Source organism: Mustelus asterias, chromosome 1, assembly GCF_964213995.1.
Source record: "Mustelus asterias chromosome 1, sMusAst1.hap1.1, whole genome shotgun sequence".
NCBI lineage: Eukaryota > Metazoa > Chordata > Chondrichthyes > Carcharhiniformes > Triakidae > Mustelus > Mustelus asterias.
Window position 1 is genome coordinate 46,761,402 of NC_135801.1, and position 23,750 is coordinate 46,785,151.

The 23,750-nt window shown below is 45.9% G+C and overlaps 1 protein-coding gene across 2 annotated transcripts in view; it reads right to left on the bottom strand.

Annotated features, from left to right (window-relative positions):
• Positions 1–23,750, bottom strand: part of fstl5 (follistatin-like 5) — a 780,144-nt gene that overhangs the window by 68,994 nt on the left and 687,400 nt on the right. For both annotated transcript variants that reach the window (XM_078209651.1, XM_078209742.1), the window contains one exon: positions 13,348–13,482. In XM_078209651.1, coding sequence (XP_078065777.1) covers positions 13,348–13,482 — 135 coding nt within the window. The remainder of the gene's footprint in view (positions 1–13,347; positions 13,483–23,750) is intronic.

Below are 23,750 nucleotides of genomic sequence, written 5' to 3' on the forward strand. Positions count from 1 at the left end.
ATTTTCTTCCAAGTCATTTATATATATTACAAACAGCAGAGGTCCCAGCATTTATCCCTGCGGAACACCACTAGTTACAGACCTCAGACCTCCATTCAGATAAACACCTTTCCACCGCTACCTTCTTTCTTCTATGGCCAAGCCAGTTCAGCCCTGATCCCGTAAGATTTAACCAGTCTGCCATGAGGGACCTTGTCAAATGCTTTACTGAAGTCCATGTGAACAACATCCACAGCCCTTCCCTTGTCAATCATTTTTGTCACCTCCTCAAAAACTCAATTAAATTAATGAGACATGACCTCCCTTGTACAAAACCATGCTGTCTGTTGCTAACAAGACCATTCAGTTCCAAATGTGTATAGATCCTATTGCTAAGAGTCTTCTCCAACAATTTCACTATCACTGATGTCAAGCTCACTGGCCTATAATTACCCAGGTTATCCTTGTTACCCTTCTTAAAGAGGCAAACAGGACCATAACAAAGAAAAGTTAGGGTGATTAAAAATGGCAAAAAGGCAAGCCTAAAGACTTTGTATCTTAATGCACAAAACATTCAGAATAAGGCAGGTGAACTGATGGTGCAAATCAAGGTAAGTGGATAGTCATTAGGGCGACAACATTCAAGGATAGGGGACAAGTGCAGGAAAATGGGATTAGCACGCCATTAGTGGTAGTTATTGTCGGTGCAAACTCGATGGGCCGAAAGGCGTTCTCTGCGCTGTATGACTCTATGATTCTATGGCTAAATGGAGATCAAAATACTGAACATAATATCCAGGGATATTTGACCTTATGGAAAGACACGAAGGAAGGAAAAGGTGGTAGGGTAGCACTGTTAATAAGAGATGAAATTAGGTCAGTTGTGAGATGATCTAGGCTCAAATGATGTACAGTCCATTTGGCTGGAGGTAAAAAACAGCAAGGGAAAGAATACACTGGTAAGAGTAATTTATAGGCCCCCAAACAGTAGCCTCACTGTAGGAAAGGGTATGAATCAGCAAATAAAAAGAACTGAGCAATAATTGTGGGTGACTTTAATCTTCATGTTGATTCCGTTAATCAAATTGGAAAGGGTAGCTAAGACAACAAGTTCATCGAATGCATTGGGGATAGTTTTCTTGAGCAATGTGTCAGGCAGCCAACAAGGGAACAGACTATCTTGGATCTAGTAATGGATATTAGGACAGGTTTCATAAATGCAGAGTAAAATATCCCCTAGGAAGTATGATCATAACATGATAGAATTTATTAAGTTTGAGAGTGAGAAACTTGGGTTGGAAAAAACTGTGTTTAACGAAAATAAAGGAAATTACAAGGAAATAAGGATAGAGTTAGCTGAAGTGGACTGGATCGATATGCTTATTTATTAATTTCACATTTAGGTTAACAATAACACTACAATGAATCTACTGTGAAACTTCCCCAGTCGCCACACTCCGGCGCCTGTTCGGGTACACTGATGGAGAATTTAGCACGGTCAATGTACCTAACCAACACGTCTTCCAGAAACCGGAACACCCAGAGGAAACCCACGCAGATACGGGGAGAACGTGGAAACTCTGCACTCTGACCCAAGCCGGGAATCAAACTTGGGTCCCTGGCACTGTGAAGCAGCAGTGCCACAGGGACTGTATCACTACCTATTCTGCCCATAGTTTAGTAAAATTATTTATCTTTAAATATTATACCTATTTATTTGAGGTCGCAATGACTGACAATTGCAGAATATTCAAGTGGCAAAATGATTTGTTTCCATAAATGTCTGAAATGTTTTAGTGGACATAATTATGACGTGATTTTCATAGTGACCTGAAGTGGGGTAAAATAAGTTTAGTGAAATTTTCAACCATTGAAGGCACTGACAAAGTTAGCAGCAATCAGTTAAATGACTTTAAAAATAAGCTAACAAGAAGCAATTTACACATGCGCAGTAATTGATTCAGGCAAGTAATTATGATTGTAAAACATAAATGCTGATATTTTAAATGTATTATTAATTTTAAGGAATACTGTCCACGTTGGTCAAAAGCATTTTACCACAAGGCATTATGTTAAAAGGAATTCAGGCAAAGTCATATTTCAAGAGAATATTTGAACCTTGGAAATATGCAAGTTTTATCAGCAAGAGTTTCGGATGGAAGAACATTTAGAACACTTAATCATAATTGATGAATAGGGCTAATTCGCTGTTTAGACGAGATGTACTGGTGCCTAGATGTGGTGTCACGAGACTGTCTGGTTAGACAGTGATCTTTAAGGGAGCCTGTGAGAATGTAATTTGATCTCTCGTCGGCTTCTAGGCAACCAGGGTGTGGAGGTCAGCCAAGACAGGAGTTAGCTTCCGAATTTCACGGACTAATAAAATATCATTATGTTGAGGAGTGGAATGTGAATGACCAAAGTATTTGACAGGTATTATTGTTGATTTGTGTATCTTGAAGATGATTGATTTAAAGTTATTGTAAGGTGGGAATGATTGATAAGAAAAATCTATAATTGATTTGCTTTTTGAATGTATCGTTAGATTCATTGGAGAGATTCTATCGCTCTCTGCCAGAGCCAAATAACCCTCTGATGATCTCTTGGTGGCCGCTGGTTTAATAAAGTTACGTCTTTATACAGAAAATGCTGACTTCGTGAGTCTTGTATTGTCTGAGTTTTCTTGACAGTATTGGTCACCTTGGGGACCCCACCAACATAATTGTTTAAGTAAACAAACATAATTTGAAAGTCTTCTAAAGATGGAGTTATTTTGGAGTTTTCTTCTGCATTGTTTGAACAAAGAAACTTAAAAAACATTTTGAAGCCAGCTGTACTCAATGTGTATTTCTCCAATCATACATCTCTTCATTCATTGCATTAGAACAAAGAACAATACAGCACAGGAACAGGCCCTTCAGCCCTCCAAGCCCACGCCGCTCCCTGGTCCAAACTAGACCATTCTTTTGTATCCCTCCATTCCCACTTCGTTCATATGGCTGTCTAGATAAGTCTTAAACGTTCCCAGTGTGTCCGCCTCCACCACCTTGCCTGGCAGCTCATTCCAGGCCCCCACCACCCTCTGTGTAAAATATGTCCTTCTGATATCTGTGTTAAACCTCCCCCCCTTCACCTTGAACCTATGACCCCTCGTGAACGTCACCACCGACCTGGGGAAAAGCTTCCCACCGTTCACCCTATCTATGGCAGAGTCATCAGGAGTATAGAAACACAGAGGGACCTAGGTGTGCAAGTCCACAAATCCTTGAAGGTGGCAACACAGGTGGAGAAGGTGGTGAAGAAGGCATATGGTATGCTTGCCTTTATAGGACGGGGTATAGAGTATAAAAGCTGGAGCCTGATGATGCAGCTGTATGGAACGCTGGTTAGGCCACATTTGGAGTACTGCGTCCAGTTCTGGTCGCCGCACTACCAGAAGGACGTGGAGGCATTGGAGAGAGTGCAGAGAAGGTTTACCAGGATGTTGCCTGGTATGGAGGGTCTTAGCTATGAGGAGAGATTGGGTAGACTGGGGTTGTTCTCCTTGGAAAGACGGAGAATGAGGGGAGATCTAATAGAGGTATACAAGATTATGAAGGGTATAGATAGGGTGAACAGTGGGAAGATTTTTCCCAGGTCGGAGGTGACGATCACGAGGGGTCACGGGCTCAAGCTGAGAGGGGCGAAGTATAACTCAGACATCAGAGGGACGTTTTTTACACAGAGGGTGGTGGGGGCCTGGAATGCGCTGCCAAGTAGGGTGGTGGAGGCAGGCACGCTGACATCGTTTAAGACTTACCTGGATAGTCACATGAGCAGCCTGGGAATGGAGGGATACAAACGATTGGTCTAGTTGGACCAAGGGGCGGCACAGGCTTGGAGGGCCGAAGGGCCTGTTTCCTGTGCTGTACTGTTCTTTGTTCTATGCCTTTCATAATTTTATACACCTCTATTAAGTCTCCCCTCATCCTCCGTCTTTCCAGGGAGAACAACCCCAGTTTACCCAATCTCTCCTCATAACTAAGCCCCTCCATACCAGGCAACATCCTGGTAAACCTCCTCTGTACTCTCTCCAAAGCCTCCACGTCCTTCTGGTAGTGTGGCGACCAGAACTGGATGCAGTATTCCAAATGCGGCCGAACCAACGTTCTATACATCTGCAACATCAGACCCCAACTTTTATACTCTATGCCCCGTCCTATAAAGGCAAGCATGCCATATGCCTTCTTCACCACCTTCTCCACCTGTGACGTCACTTTCAAGGATCTGTGGACTTGCACACCCAGGTCCCTCTGTGTATCTACGCCCTTTATGGTTCTGCCATTTATCGTATAGCTCCTCCCTCCATTATTTCTACCAAAATGCATCACTTCGCATTTATCAGGATTGAACTCCATCTGTCATTTCTTTGCCCAAATTTCCAGCCTATCTATATCCTTCTGTAGCTTCTGACAATGCTCCTCACTGTCTGCAAGTCCTGCCAATTTTGTGTCGTCCGCAAACTTACTGATCACCCCAGTTACACCTTCTTCCAGATCATTTATATAAATCACAAACAGCAGAGGTCCCAATACAGAGCCCTGCGGAACACCACTAGTCACAGGCCTCCAGCCGGAAAAAGACCCTTCCACTACCACCCTCTGTCTTCTGTGACCAAGCCAGTTCTCCACCCATCTAGCCACCTCCCCCTTTATCCCATGAGATCCAACCTTTTTCACCAGCCTACCATGAGGGACTTTGTCAAACGCTTTACTAAAGTCCATATAGACGACATCCACGGCCCTTCCCTCGTCAACCATTTTGGTCACTTCTTCAAAAAACTCCACCAGGTTAGTGAGGCATGACCTCCCTCTCATAAAACCATGCTGACTATCGTTAATGAGTTTATTCCTTTCTAAATGCGCATACATCATATAGGGGCCTGCAAAGGCAAGATGAACTATCTTTACTCATAGGAACATTTGGAGGCATTTAATCCAGATAACAGGGGTCTAGCCAGCTAGCTGAAGAACCAACAAGTGCCCCATGATGACTCCTATGAGGAAAGCTTGATGTATTAAGTACTGGTTAGAGATTTAAATGGGACAGTGGCAGGGAATGGAAATCCTATCCCTATATAGGCGGCATGGTGGCACTACTGTCTCAGCGCCAGGGACCTGGGTTCAATTCCCGGCTTGGGTCACTGTCTGTGCGAGTATGCATGTTTTCCCCGTGTCTGTGTGGGTAAACTCCGGATGCTCCAGTTTCTTCCCGACAGTCCGAAAGACGTGCTGGTTAGGTACATTGTCTCTGCTAAATTCCCCCTCAGTGTATGTGAACAGGTGCCGGAGTGTGGCGATAAAGGGATTTTCACAGTAGTTTCATTGAAGTGTGAATGTAAGCCTACTTCTGACACTATGAAATAAACGTCTGGAGCAATAGGCATTTAAAGGCCCACAAGTGTCCATGGCAGGCAGCATCAGACAGCTTGAGGAAGAGTTCTTGGAATGCTGTCGGGATTGTTTCATAGAACATAGAACATAGAACATTACAGCGCAGAACAGGCCCTTCGGCCCACGATGTTGCACCGACCAGTTTAAAAAAAAAACTGTGACCCTCCAACCTAAACCAATTTCTTTTCGTCCATGAACCTATCTACGGATCTCTTAAACGCCCCCAAACTAGGCGCATTTACTACTGATGCTGGCAGGGCATTCCAATCCCTCACCACCCTCTGGGTAAAGAACCTACCCCTGACATCGGTTCTATAACTACCCCCCCTCAATTTAAAGCCATGCCCCCTCGTGCTGGATTTCTCCATCAGAGGAAAAAGGCTATCACTATCCACCCTATCTAAACCTCTAATCATCTTATATGTTTCAATAAGATCCCCTCTTAGCCGCCGCCTTTCCAGCGAAAACAATCCCAAATCCCTCAGCCTCTCCTCATAGGATCTCCCCTCCATACCAGGCAACATCCTGGTAAACCTCCTCTGCACCCTCTCCAAAGCCTCCACATCCTTCCTGTAATGTGGGGACCAGAACTGCACACAGTACTCCAAGTGCGGCCGCACCAGAGTTGTGTACAGTTGCAACATAACGCTACGACTCCTAAATTCAATCCCCCTACCAATAAACGCCAAGACACCATATGCCTTCTTAACAACCTTATCTACTTGATTCCCAACTTTCAGGGATCTATGCACACATACACCTAGATCCCTCTGCTCCTCCACACTATTCAAAGTCCTCCCGTTAGCCCTATACTCAACACATCTGTTATTCCTACCAAAGTGAATTACCTCACACTTCTCCGCATTAAACTCCATCCGCCACCTCTCGGCCCAACTTTGCAACCTGTCTAAGTCTTCCTGCAGACTACGACACCCTTCCTCACTGTCTACCACACCACCGACTTTGGTGTCATCAGCAAATTTGCTAATCCACCCAACTATACCCTCATCCAGATCATTAATAAATATTACAAACAGCAGTGGCCCCAAAACAGATCCCTGAGGTACACCACTTGTAACCGCACTCCATGATGAATATTTACTATCAACCACCACCCTCTGTTTCCTATCCGCTAGCCAATTCCTGATCCAATTTCCTAGATCACCCCCAATCCCATACATCTGCATTTTCTGCAGAAGCCTACCATGGTGAACCTTATCAAACGCCTTACTAAAATCCATATATACCACGTCCACTGCCTTGCCCCCATCCACCTCCTTGGTCACTTTCTCAAAAAACTCAATAAGGTTAGTAAGGCACGACCTACCTGCCACAAAACCATGCTGACTATCACCTATCAATTCATTACTCTCCAAATAACTATAAATCCTATCCCTTATAATTTTTTCCAACATCTTGCCGACAACAGAAGTGAGACTCACCGGTCTATAATTCCCGGGGAAGTCTCTGTTCCCCTTCTTAAACAATGGGACAACATTCGCTAACCTCCAATCTTCTGGTACTATACCAGAGGCCAACGACGACCTGAAGATCAGAGCCAGAGGCTCTGCAATCACTTCTCTTGCCTCCCAAAGAATCCTTGGATAAATCCCATCCGGACCAGGGGATTTATCTATTTTCAGACCCTCCAGAATATCCTGCACATCCTCCTTATCAACTGTAATACTGTCTATTCTACTCCCTTGCAACCCAGTGTCCTCCTCAGCTATATTCATGTCCCCTTGCGTGAACACCGAAGAGAAATATTGGTTCAATGCTTCACCAATCTCCTCCGGTTCCACACATAACTTCCCTCTGCCATCTATAACTGGCCCTAAACTTGCCCTAACCAACCTTCTGTTCTTGACATACCTATAGAACGCCTTAGGATTCTCTTTAACCCTATCCGCCAAAGTCTTCTCATGTCCCCTTTTAGCCCTTCTAAGCTCGCTCTTCAACTCCCTCTTAGCCAATCTAAAGCTTTCTAGTGCACTACCCGAGTGCTCACGTCTCATCCGAACATAAGCCTCCTTTTTCTTTTTAACCAACAAAGAAACTTTTTTGGTGCACCACGGTTCCCTAGCCCTACCAATTCCTCCTTGCCTGACAGGGACATACCTATCACAGACTCGCAGTAGCTGCTCCTTGAAAAAACTCCACATGTCGGACGTTCCCAGTCCCTGTAATCTCCTAGTCCAACCTATGTTTCCTAATTCTCTCCTAATAGCCTCATAATTACCCTTCCCCCAGCTAAAACCACTGGCCCGAGGTTCATGCCTATCCCTTTCCATCACTAAGGTGAACGTAACCGAATTGTGGTCACTATCACCAAAATGCACACCAACTTCCAAGTCTAGCACCTGGTCTGGCTCATTTCCCAGCACCAGATCCAATATAGCCTCACCTCTAGTTGGCCTGTCTACATACTGAGTCAAAAAACCTTCCTGCACGCTTTGAACAAAAACTGACCCCTCTAACGAGCTAGAGCTATAACAATTCCAGTCAATATTAGTCAAGTTAAAATCCCCCATAACAATTGCCCTATTACTTTCACTCCTAAGCAGGATTGACTCCGCAATCCTTTCCTCAACCTCTCTAGAACTTTTAGGAGGTCTATAAAAGACTCCCAACAGGGTGACCTCTCCTCTCCTATTTCTAATCTCCGCCCATACTACCTCAACAGATAAGTCCTCATCAAACCTCCTCTCTGACACTGTGATACAATCTCTGACCAATAATGCTACCCCTCCCCCTCTTCTACCTCCTTCCCTACTTCGACTAAAACATTTGAACCCCGGGACCTGCAGCATCCATTCCTGCCCCTGCTCTATCCATGTCTCTGAAATAGCCACAACATCGAAGTCCCAGGTACTGATCCACGCTGCAAGTTCACCCACTTTATTGCGAATACTCCTGGCATTGAAGTATACACATTTCAAACCCTGCTCCACCCCACCTCTGCAATGCCGTGCATTGCAGTCCCCATCCATGCATCCCTCACTTTCAGCCCCACTACTCAGGATCCCTCCCCCCCCCCGAATCAGTTTAAACCTCCCTGCATGGCCTTAGCAAATTTACCCCCCAGGATATTGGTCCCCTTCTGATTAAGGTGTAGACCATCCTTCTCATAGAGGTCACACCTTCCCCAGTACGAGCCCCAATTGCTTAAGTACCTGAACCCCTCCCTCCTGCACCATCCTCTCAGCCATGAATTCAAACCTTCCCTCTCCCTATTCCTCTCTAAACTATCCCGTGGTACAGGCAAGAGTCCAGAGATAACCACTCTGTCAGTCTTGGCCTTTAGTTTCCACCCCAACTCCATAAATCCCTGCCTAATATCCCCTTCCCCTATCCTCCCTATGTCGTGTGTCCCCACATGTACAATAACTTGTGGTTTATCTCCCTCCCCCCTAAGAGTCCTGAATACCCTGTCAGACACATCCCGGACCCCAGCCCCTGGTAGGCAACACACCAACCCTGAGTCCCTACCTTTAGTTCCGACCCTCCTATCTGTCACCTTAATTGTGGAGTCCCCAATCACAAGGCCCAGTCTTTTACAGCCCCTAACCACCTGAGCTTTCTCACTCGGCTCACCCCCAGAGATCTGCTCTCTATGCTCAGTTGATTCCTCCTCAACTGTAGCCTCCAGCACCGAAAACCTATTATGGAGGGGAACCGCCCCAGGGGATTGTCTTCCCGATTGCTTCTTACCCCTCCTCCTGGCATTGACCCAAGCCTCATTTCTAGGAGTTACTATTTCTCTATAACTCCTATCAACTTCCACCTCCGCCTCCCGAATTATGCGGAGTTCCTCTACCTCCCCCTCCAGCTCCTTTACACGCTCCTCCAGAAGCTGCAATCTAATGCACTTCTTACAACTAAAATCTCCTGAAACACTACTGGATTTCCTCACCACATACATCCCACAGGAGATGCAGCATACTGCCTGAACTGCCATCCCTGAAGCCATTACCAGCAAGAAAAAAAGAAAACAAAAAACTTCCCCACACTTCCCCAACTGTCACTCTCCACTGCAGCCCGAGCAACACTCCCTCACTGAGACACCAACTGTCACTCTCTGTTTCATTGAAACAGTATGTTACAGAACCTACGAGAGAGCGAGCTATCTTGGATCTGGTTCTGTGCAATGAGACAGGTAGGATTAAGGATCTTCTTGTGAAGGATCCTCTTGGGATGAGTGATCATAATATGGTGGAATTTCTGATACAGATGGAGGGTGAGAAAGTAGGGTCCCAAACCAGTGTCCTCTGCTTGAACAGAGGGGAGTACGATAGGATGAGGGTGGAATTGGCTAATGTAGACTGGGCGAGCAGACTGGTAGGTAGGACAGCTGAGGAACAGTGGAGGATTTTTAAGGAGATTTTTTTAAGTACTCAGCAAAAATATATTCCGGTGATAAAGAAGGACTGTAAGAAAAAGGATAACCGGACGTGGATAACGAAGGAAATAAAGGAGAGTATTAAAATAAAATCAGATGCGTACAGAGTGGCCAAAAATAGTGGAGAATTAGTGGATTGGGAAAGCTTTAAAGAAAAACAAAGAACGACTAAGAAAGCGATTAAGAAAGGAAAGATAGATTATGAAACTAAACTAGCTCAAAAGGCCTCCTTCTGCACTGTAGGGTTTCTATGATTTCTATGAAAATATAAAAAATGATAGTAAAAGTTTTTCCAAGTATATAAAAAGGAATAGAGTGGCTAGAGTGAATGTTGGACCCTTGGAAGATGAGAGGGGGGATTTAATAGTGGAAAACGAGGAAATGGCTGAGACTTTAAATAAGTTCTTTGTGTCGGTCTTCACGGTGGAAGACACAAATAGTTTGCCGAATATTAGAGATCGAGAGTTGGTGGGAGGGGAGGTCCTTAATACAATTACTGTTACTAAGGAGGTGGTGCTTGGTAGACTAATAGGACTGAAGGTAGACAAATCCCCGGGCCCGGATGGAATGCATCCCAGGGTACTGAAAGAAATGGCTGAGGTAATAGCAGATGCGTTAGTAGTAATTTATCAAAATTCGCTGGACTCTGGGGTAGTGCCGGCTGACTGGAAAACAGCTACTGTTACGCCGCTGTTTAAAAAAGGAAGTAGACAAAAGGCGGGTAACTACAGGCCGGTTACTTAACGTCTGTAGTTGGGAAGATGCTAGAGTCCATTATTAAAGAGGAAATAACAGAGCACCTGAATAAGAATTGTTCGATCAAGCAGACGCAGCATGGATTCATGAAGGGAAAGTCGTGTTTGACGAATCTACTGGACTTTTATGAAGATGTCACTAGTGCGGTTGACAGAGGGGAACCGGTGGATGTGGTGTTTTTAGATTTCCAGAAGGCGTTCGATAAGGTGCCTCACAAAAGGTTGCTGCAGAAGATTGGGGTACACGGAGTTAGGGGTAAGGTGTTGGCGTGGATTGGGCATTGGCTATCTAACAGGAAGCAGAGAGTTGGGATAAATGGGTACTTTTCTGGTCGGCCGTTGGTGACCAGTGGCGTGCCGCAGGGATCGGTGCTGGGGCCTCAATTGTTTACCATTTACATAGATGATCTGGAGGAGGGGACTGAATCTAGGGTATTCAAGTTTGCTGATGACACGAAGGTGAGCGGGAAAGCGAATTGCGTGGAGGACGCGGAAAGTCTGCAGAGAGATTTGGATAGGCTGAGTGAGTGGGCGAGGATCTGGCAGATGGAATATAACGTTAGCAAATGTGAGGTTATCCACTTTGGAAGAAATAATAGTAAATTGGAATATTATTTAAATGGAGAAAAATTACATCGTGCGACTGTGCAGAGGGACCTGGGGGTCCTTGTGCACGAATCGCAAAAGCTCAGTCTGCAGGTGCAGCAGGTGATCAAGAAGGCGAATGGAATGTTGGCCTTTATCGCGAGGGGGATAGAATATAAAAGCAGGGAGGTCTTGCTGCAACTGTACAAGGCACTGGTGAGGCCGCAACTGGAGTACTGTGTGCAGTTTTGGTCCCCTTATTTGCGAAAGGATATATTGGCCTTGGAGGGAGTGCAGAGAAGGTTCACCAGGTTGATACCGGAGATGAGGGGTGTAGCTTATGAGGAGAGATTAAACAGATTGGGTCTGTACTCGTTGGAGTTTAGAAGGATGAGGGGGTGATCTTATAGAGACATATAAGATAATGAAGGGGCTGGATAACGTAGAGGTAGAGAGATTCTTTCCACTTAGAAGGGAAACCAGAACTAGAAGGCACAGCCTCAAAATAAGGGGGGGCCGGTTCAGAACAGAGTTGAGGGGGAACTTCTTCTCTCAGAGGGTAGTGAATCTCTGGAATTCTCTGCCCATTGAAGTGGTGGAGGCTTCCTCGTTGAATATGTTTAAATCACGGGTAGATCGTTTTCTGATCGATAAGGGAATTAGAGTATATGGGGAGCAGGCGGGTAAGTGGAACTGATTCGCTTCAGATCAGCCATGATCTTGTTGAATGGCGGGGCAGGCTCGAAGGGCCAGATGGCCTACTCCTGCTCCTATTTCTTATGTTCTTATGTTCTTATCAGCAGGAGCGAAGGCAGCTGTCGATAATGAATCCACCAGGGGCCCAGAATCAGCGAAGCACCACGGACTACAGGCGAATAAGAACATAATGAGGGTTGTAGGGGCTGAGAGATGAGTTGCCTGCAACGCCAGGGGGGACAGCTCTTAGCGCACCCAAACCTCCTTCCTGATGGCATTAGAAACTGAGTGCCTTTGATTGAGCTGTCCCACGCTTTCCCCAACCAAGAACCCACAAGCAAAGTCAAAGGATTTGCTCCTCAGGCTTTGTTTCTCAGGCTTTAAATGTGATGATTTTTCCTTCTGCTGCAGCAACAGGATGAAGCCCTTAAGTGGGCATTAGTTACCCAAATAGGAGCCTCAATTGGCGATGAGGTTGGGGGTGGGGATATCTTCCAAGAGTCTTCGTTGCTGGACTTAGGGCAAAAGTGGGAAAGCAGCTGGGTCCCGACAACCCTCCCATCTGAACAAATGTCTCCTGCCTCCAAACTTGTCTGGGCAGTATGAACAGTTGTAAAAAAAAATTCTGAGGCGCCAACTTCCTTCACATTTGAGATTGATTTATCATCAATCGCATCTCAGAAAATCCTCCACAACAATTCACAGAATTGTTTTTAATTCATTTAGGGGATGTGGGCATCACTGACTGGGCTGACATTTATTAGCCATCCCTAACTACCCTTGAGCTGGGTGGTTAACTAGGCCATTTCAGAAGGCATTTAAGGGCATTCAGTCACATGTAGGCCAGACCAGGTAAGGGTTGCAGGTTTTCTTCCCTAAAGGACATGAGTGAACCAGATAGGTTTTTTACAACAATTGATAATGGTTTCGTGTTCATCATTAGATTTATAATTCCAGATTATTAATTTTTATTATATTCAAATTGCAGCATCTGCCAAAGTGGGAATTGAACTCAGGTCCCGAGAGCCTTACCCTGATTCTCTGGGTTACTAGTCCAGTGACAATACCACTTCCCTAATGTGAATGTTCTGAGGCCCAGTGAGTGTTTTCATGTAACTAATTGCAGTAGCAATTTGGCACAATCCAGGATCTCCCACAGTTCATAAAATCGACAATCAATTTGTCTGTTAATTTTTTCTGATGATTTCAGTGGTGGGAGGTTTGTTGCCAATAACATGAGAATAATTCCCTGCTCTTTTCTCAATCTGGCCATGGGATTTTTAATGACCTTCTGGCAGACATTCATTAATAGCTCATAGCACTTCATGCAGATTGGCATGAAGTTTTGATATTGTGCTCAAGTCCTTAAAATTGTGAAGAAATTTTGATTGTCTCTGTGCAAAATCCTCATACATCGCAGTCTCCTTTTATATTCTTCGAAACCCTGAAAATTCATGTTGCTAAAATGAATCACAAAAATGTTTCTAAAGGTTTTACATACGTGTCTTTCTGGCTGAATCTTCCACAAAAAGAGATGAGATATCTTCGTCGACTCCTGCATCATTCTTGGCAATGCAAGTATAAGCACCAGTATCTTCATAACGCACATTGCTAATATGCACTCCACTGCCATTTGCTAAAAAAATACAAAAATACAAATTAACCACTGACATTGTAGAAAATTAACAATCAAATTAAAAAGGAACACAAGAATTTATAGAAACATAGAAAATAGGAGCAGGAGTAGGTAATTCAGTCCTGAGAGCCTCTTCACCATTCATTATAATTATGGCTGATCATCCAACTTAGTAACCCGTTTCTGTTTTCCCCCATATCCTTTGTTTGTTTTCAAGCAGGAATTAGATATAGTGCTTAAAACCTGTCTGGTTAGGTGCTGCACTTGTGAGATGTGGGAGATCCATGACGCTTCCAACGTCTCAGCCGACTACATCTGCAGGAAGTGCACCCAACTGCAGCTCCTTACAGAACCCATGGATAGATTGGAGCAGCAGTTGGATGCACTTAGGAGCATGAAGATGGCGGAAAACGTCATAGGAGTTTTAGAGACGTGGTCACACCCAAGGTGCAGGCAGATAGATGGGTGACCGCTAGAAGGGGCAGGCAGTCAGTGCAGGAATCCCCTGTAATCGTCCCCGTCTCTAACAAGGAAACCATTTTGGATACTGTTGGGGGAGATGGCCTATCAGGGGATAACAGCAGCAGCAACCAGAGCAGTGGCACCATGGATAACTCTGTAGGGAGGGACAAAGAGCACTAGAGCAATAGTTATAGGGGACTCTATAGTTAGGGGTGCAGATAGGTGCTTCTGTGGACGTGAAAGAGACTCCAGGATGATATGTTGCCTCGCTGGTGCCAGGGTCCAGGATGTCTCTGAACAGGCAGAAAGCATTCTGAAGGGAGAGGGTGAACAGCCAGAGGTCATGGTACATATTGGTACTAATGACATAGGTAGGAAGAGTGATGAGGTCCTGCAGCAGCAGTTTAGGGAGTTAGGTAGAAAGTTAAAAAGCAGGACCTCTAAGGTTGTAATCTCAGGATTACTCCCTGTGCCACGTGCCACTGAGGCTCGGAATAGGAAGATAGTTCAGCTCAACACGTGGCTAAACAGCTGGTGGAGGAGGGAGGGTTTCAGACATCTAGACCATTGTGGTCTCTTCAGGGGCAGGTGGGACCTGTACAAGAAGGATGGGTTGCACCTAAACTGGAAAGGCATAAATATTCTGGCTGGTTTGCTACTGTCACATGGGAAGATTTAAACTAGTTTGGCAGGGGGGTGGGAACCAAAACAAAGGTGAATTAACTGAAGGGGAACCAGAGAGTAGGGCCAGTAAGACTCAGAGAAAGAGCAGGCAGGGTGTAGTTGCTAATCAAAGACGGTCTGGTGGACTGAAGTGCATTTGTTTCAATGCGAGAAGTGTAGCAGGTGAGGCAGATAAACTTACAGTTTGGATTAGTACTGGGAACTATGATGTTGTTGCTATTAGAGACTTAGTTAAGGGAAGGACAGAATTGACAGCTTAACATTCCAGGATACAGCTGTTTCAGGCGGGATAGAGGGGGATGTAAAAGGAGTGGGGGCGTTGCACTACTAGTTAAGGAGAATATCCCAGCTGAACTGCGGGAGGACACCACGGAGGGCTCATACAGCGAGGCAACATAGGTAGAGCTCAGGAATGGGAAGGGTGTAGTCACAATATCAGGAGTTTATTATAGGCCACCCAACAGTCAGCAAGAGGTAGAGGAACAGATTTTGGCAAGGTGTAAAAGTAACAGGGTTGTTGTGGTGGGAGATTTTAACTTTCCCTATATTGACTGGGACTCACTTAGTGCTAGGGGCGTGGATGGGGCAGAGTTTGTAAGGAGCATCCAGGAGGACTTCTTGAAACAGGATGTAGATAGTCCAAATAGGGAAGGGGCCATACTGGACCTGGTATTGGGGAATGAGCCCAGCCAGGTGGTCAACGTTTCAGTAGGGGAGCAGCTCGGGAACAGTGACCGCAATTCAGTCAGCTTTAAGGTACTGATGGATAAGGAAAAGTGTAGTCCTCAAGTTAAGGTGTTAAACTGGGGGAAGGCTAATTACAACAATATTAGGCAGGAACTGAAGAATGTAGATTGGGGGCAGATGTTCAAGGGAAAATCAACATCTGCCATGTGGGAAGCTTTCAAGTGTAAGTTGATAGGGATTCAGGACTGGCACATTCCTGTAAGGATGAAGGGTAAGTATGGCAAGTTTTGGGAACCTTGGATAACAAGAGATATTGTGAGCCTGGTCAAAGAGAAAGAGGGAGCACTTGTCAAGGCCAGGAGGCTGGGAACACACGAAGCAAGTGTGGAATACAAATAGAAAGAAACTTAAGCAAAGAGTAAGGAGGGCGAAAAGAGGTCATGAAAAGTCATTGGCAGCAGGATTAAGGAAAATCCCAAGGCTTTGGATAAATTCATAAAGAGCAAGAGGGTAGCCAGAGAGAGGATTGGCCCACTCAAGGACAGGGGAGGGAATCTATGCATGGAGCCAGAGGAAATGGGCGAGGTATTAAATGAGTACTTTGCGTCAGTATTCACCAAAAACCTCCCGGGTGCCAGGGACCGTGACGTCTCGGACCGTGTTTTCAGGATCCTTAAGGGGGAGGGGGAACGGTCACAAGTCGTGGTACACATCGGTACCAACAACATAGGTAAGAGAAGGGACGGGGATTTAAAACAGAAATTTAGGGAGCTAGGGTGTAAGCGGAGAGCCAAGACAAACCATGTTGTCATCTCTGCTTTGTTGCCGGTGCCACGTGATAGCGAGTTGAGGAACAGGGAGAGAGTGCAGATAAACTCGTGGCTGCAGGGATGGTGTAGGAGGGAGGGTTTCAGTTTCATGGATAATTGGAACACATTCTGGGGAAGGTGGGACCTGTACAAACAGGACGGGTTACACCTGAACCAGAGGGGCACCAATATCCTGGGAGGGAAATTTGCTACAGCTCTTCGGGGGGGTGTAAACTAATTTGTCAGGGGGATGGGAAAAGGAACTGTAGTCCAGAAGCCAGTGTTGAGTGTAGTGAGGTACTGAAGAAGGTATCAAGGTCGCAGGAGTGTACTGGCAGACAGGAAGGTAGGTTGAAGTGTGTCTACTTCAATGCAAGGAGCATCCGGAATAAGGTAGGTGAACTTGGAGCGTGGATTGGTACTTGGGACTACGATGTTGTGGCCATCACGGAGACATGGTCAGAACAGGGACAGGAATAGTTGGTGGAGGTTCCGGGGTATAGATGTTTCAGTAAGAGTAGAGAAAGTGGTGAAAGAGGTGGAGGAGTAGCATTGTTAATCAAGGATAGTTTAACGGCTGCAGAAAGGCAGTTCGAGGGGGATCTGCCTACTGAGGTAATATGGGCTGAAGTTAGAAATAGGAAAGGAGCAGTCACGTTTTCTATAGGCCCCCAAATAGTAACAGAGATGTGGAGGAAGAAATTGCAAAGCAGATTATGGATAGGTGTGGAGATCACAGGGTAGTTTCATGGGTGACTTTAACTTTCCAAACATTGATTGGAACCTTTATAGGTTGAATAGTTCGGATGGGGCAGTTTTTGTACAGTGTGTGCAGGAGGGTTTCCTGACACAATATGTGGATAGGTCGACAAGAGGTGGGGCCACATTGGATTTGGTACTGGGTAATGAACCGGGCCAAGTGTTAGATTTGGTTTTGGGAGAGCACTTTGGAGATAGTGACCACAATTCGGTGTCTTTTGTTATTGCAATGGAGAGGGATAGGGCTATATGGCAGGGCAAAGTTTATAATTGGGGGAGGGGTAATTATGATGTGATTAGGCAAGAATTAGGGAGCATAAGATGGGAACAGAAACTGTCAGGGAAATGCACAAATGAAAAGTGGAGATTGTTCAAGGAACAAATATTGCGTGTCCTTGATAGGTATGTCCCTGTCAGGCAGGGAGGAAATGGCCGAGTGGGAGAACCATGGTTCACAAAAGAGGTTGAATGTCTTGTCAAGAAGAAAAAGGAAGCGTATGTAAGGATGCGAAAACAAGGTTCAGTTGGGTCGATTGAGGGTTACAAGTTAGCAAGGAATGAGCTAAAAGAGGGCTTAGGAGAGCTAGCAAGGGGCATGAGAAGTCCTTGGTGGGTCGGATCAAGGAAAACCCCAAGGCTTTTTACTCTTATGTGAGAAATAAAAGAATGACCAGGGTGAGGTTAGGGCCGGTCAAGGACAATAGTGGGAACTTGTGCATGGAATCAGAAGAGATAGGAGAGGCGATGAATGAATACTTTTCTTCAGTGTTCACCAAGGAGAGGGGCCATGTTTTTGAGAATGAGAGTGTGATACAGGCTGATAGGCTGGAGGAGGTAGATGTTCTGAGGGAAGATGTATTAGTGATTTTGAAAAACCTGAGGGTCGATAAGTCCCCTGGGCCAGATGAGATATATCCTAGGATTCTTTGGGAGGAAAGGGATGAGATTGCAGAGCCTTTGGATTTGATCTTTGGGTCCTCACTGTCCACGGGGATAGTGCCAGAGGACTGGAGAGTGGCGAATGTTGTTCCTCTGTTCAAGAAAGGAAATAGGAATGACCCTGGTAATTATAGGCTGGTTAGTCTTACTTCGGTGGTCGGTAAGTTAATGGAAAAGGTCCTGAGGGATAGGATTTATGACCATTTAGAAAGATGCAGCATAATCCGGGATAGTCAACACGGATTCATGAAGGGTAAGTCTTGCCTCACAAATTTGATTGAATTCTTTGAGAAGGTAACTAAGTGTGTAGATGAAGGTAGAGCAGTTGATGTCATGTACATGGATTTTAATAAGGCATTTGATAAGGTCCCCCATGGTCGGCTCATGAAGAAAGCAAGGAGGTGTGGGATAGAGGGAAAGTTGGCCGATTGGATAAGTAACTGGCTATCTCATAGAAGACTGAGGGTGGTGGTGGATGGAAAATTTTCAGACTGGAGACCAGTTACCAGCGGTGTACCACAGGGACCAGTGCTGGGTCCTCTGCTATTTGTCATTTTTATCAATGACTTGGAGGAGGGGGCTGAAAGGTGGGTCAGTAAATTTGCTGATGACACCAAGATTGGTGGAGTAATGGATGAGGTGGAGGGCTGTTGTAGGCTGCAAAGAGACATTGATTGGGTGCAGAGCTGGGCAGAGAAATGGCAGATGGAGGTTAACCCTGATAAGTGCGAGGTGATTCATTTTGGTAGGACAAATTTGAATGCGGATTACAGGGTCAACGGTAGGGTTCTGAGGAATGTTGAGGAGCAGAGAGATCTTGGGGTTCATATCCACAGATCTCTGAAGGTTGCCACTCAAGTGGATAGAGCCGTGAAGAAGGCCTACAGTGTGTTAGCGTTTATTAACAGGGGGTTTGAGTTTAAGAGCCGTGGGGTTATGCTGCAACTGTACAGGACGTTGGTGAGACCACATTTGGAACATTGTGAGCCGTTCTGGTCACCTCACTATAAGAAGGATGTGGAAGCATTGGAGAGAGTGCAGAGGAGATTTACCAGGATGTGGCCTGGTTTGGAGGGTAGGTCTTATGAGGAAAGGTTGAGGGAGCTAGGGCTTTTCTCTTTAAAGCGGAGGAGGTTGAGAGGCGACTTAATAGAGCTTTATAAGATGATGAGGGGAATAGATAGAGTGGACATTCAGAGACTATTTCCTCGGGTGGATGTAGCTGTTACTAGGGGGCATAACTATAAGGTTCATGGTGGGAGATAAAGGAGGGATGTCCGAGGTAGGTTCTTTACGCAGAGAGTGGTTGGGGTGTGGAATGGACTGCCTGCTGTGATAGTGGAGTCGGACACTTTAGGAACTTCCAAGCGGTTATTGGATAGGCACATGGAGCACACCAGAATGATAGGGAGTGGGATAGCTTGATCTTGGTTTCGGCACAACATTGAGGGCTGAAGGGTCTGTACGGTGCTGTACTGTTCTATGTTCTGGAAGGACTTGGTGGATGATGAACCTGGGAAAGGGTGTGTAGATCGTTTGAGTCATGTTCAGATCAAAAAGGAGGAGGTATTGGGGTTCTTGAGAAACATTAAGGTAGACAAGTCCCCAGGGCCTGACGGGATATATTTTGATACTGAGAGAGGCTAGGGAGGAAATTGCTGGGGCCTTGAGAGAAATCTTTGAATCCTCACTGGCTACAGTGGAGGTCCCAGAGGATTGGAGAATAATCAATGTTGTTCCTTTGTTTACGAAGGGTGGCAAGAATAATCCAGGTAATTACAAGCCGGTGAGCCTTATGTCAGTGTTAGGGAAATTAGAACATAGAACATAGAACAGTACAGCACAGTACAGGCCCTTCGGCCCTCGATGTTGTGCCGAGCTTTGTCTGAAACCAAGATCAAGCTATCCCACTCCGTATCATTCTGGTGTGCTCCATGTGCCTATCTAATAACCGCTTGAAAGTTCCTAAAGTGTCCGACTCCACTATCACCTCAGGCAGTCCATTCCAAACCCCAACCATTCTCTGAGTAAAGAACCTACCTCGGACATCCCTCCTATATCTCCCACCATGAACCTTATAGTTATGCCCCCTCGTAACAGCTACATCTACCTGAGGAAATAGTCTCTGAACGTCCACTCTATCTATCCCCTTCATCATCTTATAAACCTCTATTAAGTCACCTGTCATCCTCCTCTGCTCTAAAGAGAAAATGGTAGTCATGATGTGGAGATGCCGGCGTTGGACTGGGGTAAACACAGTAAGAAGTTTAACAACACCAGGTTAAAGTCCAACAGGTTTATTTGGTAGCAAAAGCCACACAAGCTTTCGAGGCTCTAAGCCCCTTCTTCAGGTGAGTGGGAATTCTGTTCACAAACAGAACTTATAAAGACACAGACTCAATTTACATGAATAATGGTTGGAATGCGAATACTTACAACTAATCCAGTCTTTAAGAAACAAAACAATGGGAGTGGAGAGAGCATCAAGACAGGCAAGACTGTTCTCTTCCTGTTGGGGAGCACTTCAGCGGTCACGGGCATTCGGCCTCTGATATTCGGGTAAGCGTTCTCCAAGGCGGCCTTCGCGACACACGACAGCGCAGAGTCGCTGAGCAGAAACTGATAGCCAAGTTCCGCACACACAAGGACGGCCTCAACCGGGATATTGGGTTCATGTCACACTATTTGTAACTCCCACAGTTGCGTGGACCTGCAGAGTTTCACTGGCTGTCTTGTCTGGAGACAATACACATCTTTTTAGCCTGTCTTGATGCTCTCTCCACTCCCATTGTTTTGTTTCTTAAAGACTGGATTAGTTGTAAGTATTCGCATTCCAACCATTATTCATGTAAATTGAGTCTGTGTCTTTATAAGTTCTGTTTGTGAACAGAATTCCCACTCACCTTAGAGCCTCGAAAGCTTGTGTGGCTTTTGCTACCAAATAAACCTGTTGGACTTTAACCTGGTGTTGTTAAACTTCTTACTAAAGAGAAAAGCCATTGCTCCCTCAACCTTTCCTCGTAAGACCTACCCTCCAAACCAGGCAGCATCCTGGTAAATCTCCTCTGCACTCTCTCCAATGCTTCCACATCCTTCTTATAGTGAGGTGACCAGAACGGCACACAATATTCCAAATGTGGTCTCACCAACGTCCTGTACAGTTGCAGCATAACCCCACGGCTCTTAAACTCAAACCCCCTGTTCATAAACACTAACACACTATAGGCCTTCTTCACGGCTCTATCCACTTGAGTGGCAACCTTCAGAAATCTGTGGATATGAACCCCAAGATCACTCTGTTCCTCCACATTCCTCAGAACCCTACCGTTGACCCTGTAATCCACATTCAAATTTGTCCTACCAAAATGAATCACCTCGCACTTATCAGGGTTAAACTCCATCTGCCATTTTTCGGCCCAGCTCTGCATCCTATCAATGTCTCCTTGCAGCCTACAACAGCCCTCCACCTCATCCATTACTCCACCAATCTGGGTGTCATCAGCAAATTTACTGACCCACCCTTCAGCCCCCTCCTCCAAGTCATTGATAAAAATCACAGATAGCAGAGGACCCAGCACTGATCCCTGTGGTACACCGCTGGTGACTGGTCTCCAGTCTGAAAATTTTCCATCCACCACCACCCTCTGAGAAAGTAAGAAGTTTAATAACACCAGGTTAAAGTCCAACAGGTTTATTTGTGTAAGGGACTGAGGAAAATTTGTGGGGAAGACCAGTGTTCTTTATCCCTGGTGGGCTTCAGTGTCCTGTTTGCTGGGTGGGTGCTGTGAACAGGATGCTGTTGGTTGAGTGATGTGGGCTGGGCCAATGGGATTGCTCTGGGGGCGGGAGGAAAAAGTAAAGGCGCCAGGAAGTGAAGAGGCAGAGCTGGAGAGGCAGAGAGCTGGAGAGAGAGGCAGAGCTGGAGAGGCAGAGAGCTGGAGAGAGAGAGCTTTTTCCAGGCAGGGAGAATTCGGTTTGGAGTGAGAGGCAGCCAGGCATTCCCCTGCCTGTTCTTTTCATTCCTGCCGAGGAGGACAGCCTTCAGCGCACTCGACCTACGTTGCTGCACGGATAGCTCGTGGCACCTTTGCCTCCTACGGCATCATCATCCACACGTGTCTCTCTCCTGGACTGTGTGTGGGTGTCGTGAGTAACTGGTGGGGACTATACAGTCCAACTGGATCAGTATCTACGAATGTGTTACGGAGGATGAGTTTCCCCATATGTGCACCAACGGTTGAAGATCAGAGCTCACTGTTTTATGTCTGTTAATGATATGTGTTATTAAATTTATTTTTGATATCCCGATTACAGTACTGACATTTATGGGTAAACAGGGAATTAGCCAAATCAACATCAACCGCTAGGAATTCGGGATCCTGTTGATTGAATATTTAAATAGTAGCCCCCATATAGTGGTCAGCAGGGGTTTACATTTTTGGAGGCACCGCTGAGATCATTCCTGTTTACCCATAAGGTCAAATATAATTTTTTTCTGTCAGTCAGTAACAGTTAACCCAGTAATTACAACAGGAAAGGTTTTACAGTGTTAGCAGCTCACTTAAGACAATGGATTTTTCTCAGGTTGCTGACTGGAGCCGCCAAAAGAATATCAGTCTTTCTCGTGGCATATTACTGAGCAATGTGCCAATAGATACTAGTGAGGAGACCATTGCTGGGGTCTTAAACACAGTGAAAGTCTTTGGTCGCACCAAGATTTGTGGTCGCCGTGGGGATTCTACTGGCACACATACTAGTGGAGACTAGCATTGATTTAACCCCTGACACTGTACCTCCAGATGTAGGTATTGAAGGAGAAGCTGGGCCATGGGCTGTGCATACGCTAGAAAGCCTTGTCACACAGGATGCTGTTCCTGAAGAGGACGCTTTCCATACAAAGCTGTTGTTATTACTACAACAGGAAGGCAAGTCAATGGAGGATTTTCAGGCCATAGTATCAGAAAATCAAGCTCTCAAAGTGGATGTGAACATGGATTTAGTGACTGCTATTGGCAAACTGGTGGACAAGTGGAACCAAGTGTCTACCGATGGGCCTAGCTACAGAAAGCTGGGACTGTTTTCAGGACTGAAAGCTGTACCCCTAGGTGAGGAAGAATACGATGCCTGGATGGAGCAGGCTACCCAGATGATCACTGAGTGGCAATGCACTGACGCCGCCAAGAGACAGCGTATAGTGGAGAGTTTAAAAGGGCCTGCTGCTGACATCGTTCGATTTTTGAAAGTTAGCGCTCCCACTGCTACGGCCACCAATTATTTATCTGCTCTGGACACAGCTTATGGCACCACAGAGAGTGGAGCCGACATCTTGGCCAAGTTCAGACACACATACCAGGATGAAGGGGAAAACCTCTCTGCTTTTCTATATCGCCTTGACAAACTTCTCCATCGTGCTCTTCTTAAGGGAGGAATGACGGCTGCAGACATGAATCGAGCTCGGATGGAACAGCTAGTCAAGGGTGCACTCACTCGAGACATGGTTGCGCTGCGTGTAAGGATGAGCCACACCCTGGACAAACCCCCTTCCTTCTTCCAGCTGATGCGGGAGGTAAGAGAGGAAGAAAATTGGATTAGCGCCAGAGAAGGGGTGAAAGCTACTGCCACCGCAGCCCCCGCCAGTGTACCGCAGTCCTCAGCTACGTCTGAGTTGAACAGCCTACGAAATGAGGTAAGGGAACTGACTTCTCAGGTGGCCAGACTGTTGAGCGCCGTTCCAGTTACCCCTACATCTGAAAGTACGACAGCAAGGACTGGGTCTGTACAGCAGGCGCCAGAAGCTGCTGTTCGGGACGCGTCGCCCTGAGTGAAAATGTCCAAACCACTGCCAGCAGGAATCTTTTGCTACAGGTGTGGGCAAGATGGGCATACAAGGAGAGAGTGCAAAGAACTCGAGGATCTGAGGAAAGTGAA